This window comes from Chiloscyllium plagiosum, chromosome 37 (genome assembly GCF_004010195.1).
Source record: "Chiloscyllium plagiosum isolate BGI_BamShark_2017 chromosome 37, ASM401019v2, whole genome shotgun sequence".
Taxonomy (NCBI): Eukaryota; Metazoa; Chordata; class Chondrichthyes; order Orectolobiformes; family Hemiscylliidae; genus Chiloscyllium; species Chiloscyllium plagiosum.
Window position 1 is genome coordinate 34640273 of NC_057746.1, and position 7942 is coordinate 34648214.

The following is a 7942-nucleotide window of genomic DNA, read 5'->3' on the forward strand; positions in this document are numbered from 1 at the left end:
CAGACACACACTCTCTCACTCTATCACACACACTCTCACTCACACACACGCACACAAACACACTCACTCACTCACAGAGACAGACACTCTCTCTGTCACAGATACACACTCTCACACACACACACACTCACATACACACACACTCACATACCCACAGACACACACACACTCTCTCCCTCTCTCTCTCTCTCACTGACTTACACGCTCAGTGGCGTACACAGTCACAGACAGACCCCACTCTTCAGAACATTGGCAGGATAGTCACAGACAGGATAGTGCCGGGTGTGTATGAGGGGTGGATCAGGAAAGTGGCAGGGATGAACAGTTCCACAGCTGGGAAAATGAAGGCGGGGGGAAGGAGTGAAAGGGACTGAGCCGGGCTGTGACCAAAACCGGAGGGAAGAATGTCACTCCTCTGAGTCAGACGTCTTGCATGTGGGTGACCTTTGAGTGAGAAAGGTGCCGAGGATGAATTCTGTTGGTCTCACGTCCCCAATCATCACGGGGAGTTTTTGTATGTCATCACAGTTAGTCAGAGGGTGACAGAGACCAGGGAGCTGCCGATGACAGACTGAGTTTCAGTCTGATGAACTGAAAGTCCCGGGGTTTAGTAACCAGCCCTCTGTCCTACTCTTTCTGGTTACTCAGGGTTAAAGCAGAGGGCTCCTGACTTGCCTGGCCATGAGCTTGCTGTTTGTGAAACAAGCAGACAGCTTCCTGAGGAGCTGGAAGGGTTCTCTGTCCATGAAGGAAGCTGGTGAAGATCAGAAGGACTGGCACCACGATACCAGGGCCGACCAGGGATTCGACCACAAATACTACTGCGGGGCGTGTGAGCACCTGATGAGGGACCCTGTTCAAACAGAGTGCGGCCACCGTTTCTGCCTGGAATGTCACTGGGCCCTCCTGTAAGTTTCCATTGGGTATACACCGGGCCCTCCTGTAAGTTTCCACTGAGTATACACTGGGGGCGTCCTGTAAGTTTCCACTGAGTATACACTGGGGGCGTCCTGTAAGTTTCCATTGAGTATACACCGGGACCTCCTGTAAGTTTCCATTGAGTATACACTGGGCCCTCCTGTGTGTTTCCATTGGGTATACACTGGAGCTCTCCTGTAAGTTTTCATTGGGTATACACCGGGACCTCCTGTAAGTTTCCACTGGGTATACACTGGAGCATTCCTGTAAGTTTCCATTGGGTATACACTGGGCCCTCCTGTGAGTTTCCATTGGGTATACAATGGGCCCTCCTGTAAGTTTCCATTGAGTATACACCGGGACATCCTGTAAGTTTCCATTGGGTATACATTGGGGCCCTCCTGTAAGTTTCCATTGGGTATACACTCAAGTCCTCCTGTGAGTTTCCATTGGGTATACACTGGGGCCCTCCTGTAAGTTTCCATTGGGTATACACTGGGGGCCTCCTGTAAGTTTCCATTGGGTATACATTGGGTCCCTCCTGTGAGTTTCCATTGGGTATACACTCAAGTCCTCCTGTAAGTTTCCATTGGGTATACACTGGGGCCCTCCTGTAAGTTTCCATTGGGTATACACTGGGGGCCTCCTGTAAGTTTCCATTGAATATACACCGGGGCTCTCCTGCGTGTTTCCATTGGGTATACACCGGGACCTCCTGTAAGTTTCCATTGGATATACACTCGAGCCCCCCTGTAAGTTTCCATTGGGTATACACTGGGGCCCTCCTGTAAGTTTCCATTGGGTATACACTGGGGCCCTCCTGTGAGTTTCCATTGGGTATACAATGGGCCCCTCTTGTAAGTTTCCATTGAATACACACTGGGGCCCTCCTGCGTGTTTCCATTGGGTATACACTGGGGCCCTCCTGTAAGTTTCCATTGGGTATACACCGGGGCCCTCCTGTGTGTTTCCATTGGGTATACACTGGGGCCCGCCTGTGTGTTTCCATTGGGTATACACTGGGGCCCTCCTGTGAGTTTGATCCTTTTAAACACCTCAGTCGATCCTTCCTCATTCTGCTTCATCAGTAGCACCATTGGATTGTGCTGTTGCCCCTGAGCTGATGTGTGGAATACCCCGAGTTTGGAGTTCAGCCTCAGATATAGTCTGCCTTTCCCCGAGGAATTGCTCAGGTTCTCTACATTGGTCGAAGTAACAGTAATAAGGATTATTATTTAAAGGGTAAGACGTTGCAGCATGCTGCTATGCAGGGGGACCTGGGTGTCCTTGTGCATGAATCGCAGGAGCTTGGTCTGCTGGTGCAGCAGGTCATTAGGAAGGCCAATGGAATATTATCCTTCATTGCTAACGGGATTGAGTTTAAAAGCAGGGAGGTTATGTTGCAGCTGTACACGGTGCTGGTGAGAGTATACGTGGAGCTCTGCGTGCAGTTTTGGTCTCCTTTCTTGAGAAAGGATGTATTGGCACTGGAGGGGGTGCAGAGGAGGGTCACTCGGTTGATTCCAGAGTTGAGGGGGTTGGTTTATGAGGAGAGACTGAGCAGACTGGGATTATATTGATTGGAATCCAGAAGAATGAGAGGGGATCTAACAGAAACATATAAAATTATGAAGGGAATGAATGAGCTAGAAGCAGGGAGAATGTTTCCACTGGCAGGTGAAACTAGAATTAGGGGGCGCAGTCTCAAAATGAGGGGGAGCAGATTTCGGACAGAGCTGAGGAGGAACTTCATCACCCAGGGGGTTGGGAATCTGTGGGCTCCCCTGCAGTTAAGGCTACTCCCGTTGAATGTTTTTAAGGTAAAGGTAGATTTTGGGACAAATTAGGGGTTACGGTGAGAGGGCAAGTCAGTGGAGCTCAGCCCATGAGAAGATCAGCCATGATCTTATGAAATGGTGGAGCAGGCGCGAGGGGCCGAATGGCCTCCTCCTGCTCCAGGTTCTTACCGTCGCTGGTGGAGATGCTGATCTCCCCACACTGCCTGCTCTCTGAGCTGGAGCTCAAATCTCCTGCCGATGGTCGTATGAACAAGTGAGAACCTAGGAGTCTCCCCCTGATTGTCAGTTACCGTTGGATCGGGAACCCCATGGCCACTGTGTGCACTTTGATTCCCTCTGCTCTGACAGAGAGGTCAGTGAGACAACAGAACCGTTGTGAGGTTTTCGGACGTTGGGGGCTTTTAGAAATGCAAATGACTCCCCTTTCTCTGACCAGGCCGGAACATTCTGGGCTGGGTGCTGAGCGGGGAAACCTCCTGTTCACTGTCTCGCCGCCCCCACCCCGGTCCCCAGGACAGTCACGAGAAAGAGAACACCCCACACAACGTCCCAAGGGTGTTTAGCTCTACCCGGACTCAGTGCCATGGAGCATTGGCGCAGACAGAGATGTGTTATCCATCAGGACCCAATGCAAGAATGCCAAAGAATCAAGACAATTTGCGCTACAGGGGCAAAGGTCATTGCTTGGTGGGCTCTGATTGGCTGCGGTGTTGCTGTTGAAGAAGGCAGCTATGGGCTCCTGAGGTTTCTTTTATTGGAATAAATCACAGAAGGCGCAAGGCTTAAGCATGTCCCTTTTGTTTGCGGTGAACACAGGTCCCTATGTGTCAGTTGTTAGTGAGCCCCATTGCAAGCTGGATGGGTGATCTGAGATAGTGTGTTCTTGCTCCTGCAGGTTCACCCATCACATACTGCCCCAGCAACAGAACCACCTCTCAGTGTCAGCGATTCATTGGCATTTTGCAAACGTGGGCAGGTTGAGCACCTGTCGAGAGCAGCTGGATTGGGGAGGGGGGGGGGGGGTGGGAAGAGAGAGGACGTGCTGTGTCAGAATTACTGAAGCATTTTGCCTGGCATCAGATTGGCACTGGATTCCGAACACCACCAACACTGCTGTTGGTCTGGCAGGGCATTGTGTAAACAGTGGAGCTGAACAAAGTCCGATCTCAGAGTCAGTGTGATTCCCATCGGAGATTGGTGAAAGTTGGGGGTGGGAGGGGGTGTAGCAATCATTGCAGCTCTGAAATTCCGATGCTGCAGAAGTGACCTCGATAATAAGGTCCTGTGGGCGATGCCAATGTGAGGACAGGCGATGGTAAGGACATTCGGTGTTGAATTAACCCCTGAATTAAAACGCTTCCCCCTCCTCCTGCCAACAGGAAAGAATCTATGCCTTGCCCATCCTGCTTACGAGATAACGGAATGGTTGAGAATGGTTCGTGTGCCACGCTGGAGAAAGTAAGCACGCGTGTTCTGTATGTTCTGTTACATATGTGTTCTGCTCGAGACATGCCAGCGATTGGCTGAAAATTCTGAAACACCAGCGAGAGGTTATGAGACTGAGGTGGTGGGTTTATACCGAACCCCCTCACTGCTTAACAATAGGTCCAGATACTTTACATAATCGACAATTTCAAACAAAGATATCGAGAGAAGGCGTTCAGAGTTTATTTTACGCGCCGAGTGAATTGGGCGTGACTCATTGCATCGGGAACATGCCTCCCATTCCTGCTATACCATTCGATTGGTCCTCAGCTGGTGTGAGTCTGATTGAAACTCCAACCTCCTGTCTACCTCTGTCTCACAATCTCTCAAATGCACACACACACACACACACACCCCCTCACTCACTCATACACATTGTACACACACACAGTCACACAGAGCCACACATACACACACTCTCTCTCACACACAGTCACACGTACACATATGCACACACACACACTCTCATACACATTGTACACACACACAGTCACACAGAGCCACACATACACACACTCTCTCTCACACACAGTCACACGTACACATATGCACACACACACACTCTCATACACATTGTACACACACACAGTCACACAGAGCCACACATACACACACTCTCTCTCACACACAGTCACACGTACACATATGCACACACACACACTCTCATACACATTGTACACACACACAGTCACACAGAGCCACACATACACACACTCTCTCTCACACACAGTCACACGTACACATATGCACACACACACACTCTCATACACATTGTACACACACACAGTCACACAGAGCCACACATACACACACTCTCTCTCACACACAGTCACACGTACACATATGCACACACACACACTCTCATACACATTGTACACACACACAGTCACACAGAGCCACACATACACACACTCTCTCTCACACACAGTCACACGTACACATATGCACACACACACACTCTCATACACATTGTACACACACACAGTCACACAGAGCCACACATACACACACACACACACACAACCTTTCACAAGAGGAATCGAGGGTTCTGGGGAAAGTGGATGTGAGAAATGTCAGATCAGCTGAGGACAGTAGAGCAGGTTGGAGGGGCTGACCAGCCTCCTGCTCTTCCTGTTTCCTCTGCTCTTCTGGTGGTGAGATGTCAGACCCAGTCACACAAGCCAGACACTAGTCCCTGGGTATATACTCCCAGCCGGTCAGGGCTGACGGTATTTTCTGGTCCTTTGCCTGACTGTTGCTTTCTGCCTGTCCTGTTACAGTGTTTCAGGGACAGAGCCATTGCTAAGGAGATCCTCAACCTGCAGGTCTACTGTCGCAACGAAGGCTGTGACTGGAGCGGACCACTCCGGGAGCTGGAGGTAAGATCCTACTCCCAGAGCCGTCTCACCGTGAGGGTCCGGGCTGAGGAGCAGAGCAGAGCAGCGACGGGAGGGAGGTGCCAATGGCAGATACTCACCACATCCTCACCACCCCCCCAAGTCTAACCCTTGCCCCACCACCCAATGGCCGATAGTGTCGGGCAAGTCTCAGGGGGGCCTAGATCAGAGAGAGGCAAAACGCTGTCTCTTCCAGGGTGTCCGAGTGAGGCGGGCTGGGCCGCAGGCGCCTTCCTACAGTGAACAGCCCACTGCACGCTGCACCCGCACATCCGAAACCCCCAGCCGGGTAACGGTGGCTGGCCTTCTCTGGGGCGCAGGCAGGGTGGGGTTGGGGGCGGTGGGGTGTGGAAGTTGGGACTACGCTCTGGTGGCCAAGAGAGATGCCGGGGGTGGGGAGGAAAGGGGGGACTGGGGATGGGAATGGGTGGATGTTAGGAAGGCCTCAGGCCTCAGTGTCCAGTGAGTGACCCTACCCTCTCCCTCTCCCTCTCCCTCTGTTGGTCTGTTGCCTTGTCGCAGGGTAAGCATGGGCCGAGCTGTGAGCGCAGGTTGCTGAGATGTCCCTTCAGCTTCGTCGGCTGCAGAGAGATGGTGAGTGATCTCCTGCCCATCCCCAGCCTCGCCCCACCCCTCTGTTCCCTCCCTCCCTCCCCCTCCGCTCTTGCCCCCTCCCCATCCCACCCCGGTCTGCTCCCCCAGCCCGGTGTCACTGATGCTATGAGACTGTTGGTGTCCCGGGCGCTATCTAAACGTAGACCGCTGCCAAAGGGAAGGATTCGGGGGGGTGGGGGGTGGGGACATGGTGGTGGGGTTGTGGCAGGGGGGTGTCAGATGCCCGGAATGCCGTCCTCTCTGTCTCAGGGTGGGGATTGGCACCAGGACTCCCAGCAGGTGTTTCCAGCCTGATGTTGGGGAGCGTTGGGTGGGGTGCGGTTCTTCACCCAGAGAGTGGTGGCTGTGTGGAATGCTCTGCCCCAGAGGGCAGTGGAGGCCCAGTCTCTGGATACTTTCAAGAAAGAGTTGGATAGAGCTCTTAGAGATAGTGAAATCAAGGGTTATGGGGATAAGGCAGGGACAGGATACTGATTGAAGATGACCACCCATGATCATAATGAATGGTTGTGCTGGCTCAAAGGGCCGAATGGCCTACCCCTGCACCTATATTGTGTGACCGCAAGCGGGTCTTGGATTCTAACCCCTCCGAGAGGAAGGGACGCTGCCCCGCGTCCCAGGAGCTGGTGCTGCCTGGCGGAGGTGGAAGTGGAATATGGAACAGTCAGGAACAGTCAGGCTCCCTTCCCAGGACAGGCCCCAGGCTCCTCACCTCTCCCCAGCCTTTAACTCCAGGCCTGGTCGGGCTGGGCCAGGCCTGGGGGTGGGTTACGGGTGCTCCCACATCCCTGGGCTGATCCAGCTGCTGATGTGTGTGCCTTTCCCAGGTTTCAGGGGCTGACCTGCACCAACACAAGCTGAGCTGTATTCAGCAGCACCTGGACTACATGCTTGAGGCCTTTCGGCAGGGCCTGGCGAAACAGGCCCCAGGATCAGGAGCCAGCCTGGCTCTGCCGGAGGGGGTCCTGGGCGACAGTGACGGTGAGGAACTGCCGAGGGACACAGAGGAACAGCATGATCTGAGGGTGAGGGTGCAGACCTTTGAAAACATCGTGACCGTGCTGAATCGGGAAGTGGCAAACACGTCTAATACTCTGATGGCCCAGGAGAGGAAGCTGAAGGAACAGGAGACAGTGACCACACAGCTCAGAAACAAGGTGGGTATTTCACAACAGCCTCTGTGTGTCTGTGTGTGTCGGTGCCTCGGTGCGTGTCTGTGTTTGCCTGTGTGTGCATGTGTGCGTGTTCGCGCATGTCTGTCTGTGCATGTGTTTCTGTGCATGTGTTTCTGTGTGTGTGTGTATGCATCTGTGTGTGTCTGCCTGTCTGTGTGTTTGTGCATGTGTTTCTCTATGTGTGTATCTGTGTCTTTGTATGTGTGCCTGTCTGTGTTTTGCCTGTGTGTCGCCTGTCTGTGTGTGTCTGTGCATGTGTGTCTGTTGCCTGTATCTGTGTGTGCATCTGACTGTATGTCTGTGTCTGTGTTGCCTGTGTGTGTTTGACCTTATCAAACAGGGACAGGGGGAGGCCATTCAGCCCCTCCAGCCTGCTCCACCATTCAAGTGTGTGTGTGTGTGTGAGAGAAAGTGTCTATGTTTGTGAGTGTGTGTGTCTGTGTGAGTGTGAGTGTGTGTGGGGGGGGGAGAGTGTGCGAGTGTGAGAGAGAGAGTATGTCTGTCTGTGTGTGCGTGTGAGTGTGTGCTGGGTAGAGAGTGTGTGTGTGTGTGT

At 52.9% G+C, this 7942-nt stretch overlaps 1 protein-coding gene across 2 annotated transcripts in view; it reads left to right on the plus strand.

Moving 5' to 3' along the window:
* The window catches only part of LOC122541513 (TNF receptor-associated factor 2-like), a 14799-nt gene that overhangs the window by 1854 nt on the left and 5003 nt on the right, over positions 1-7942 (plus strand). The window contains exons 2-6 of one of the 2 annotated variants that reach the window (XM_043678333.1): positions 649-908; positions 4097-4175; positions 5483-5581; positions 6122-6193; positions 7042-7371. In XM_043678333.1, coding sequence (XP_043534268.1) covers positions 682-908; positions 4097-4175; positions 5483-5581; positions 6122-6193; positions 7042-7371 — 807 coding nt within the window. In that variant the 5' untranslated portion in view covers positions 649-681. The remainder of the gene's footprint in view (positions 1-648; positions 909-4096; positions 4176-5482; positions 5582-6121; positions 6194-7041; positions 7372-7942) is intronic. The other variant, XM_043678335.1, reaches the window with a different exon arrangement.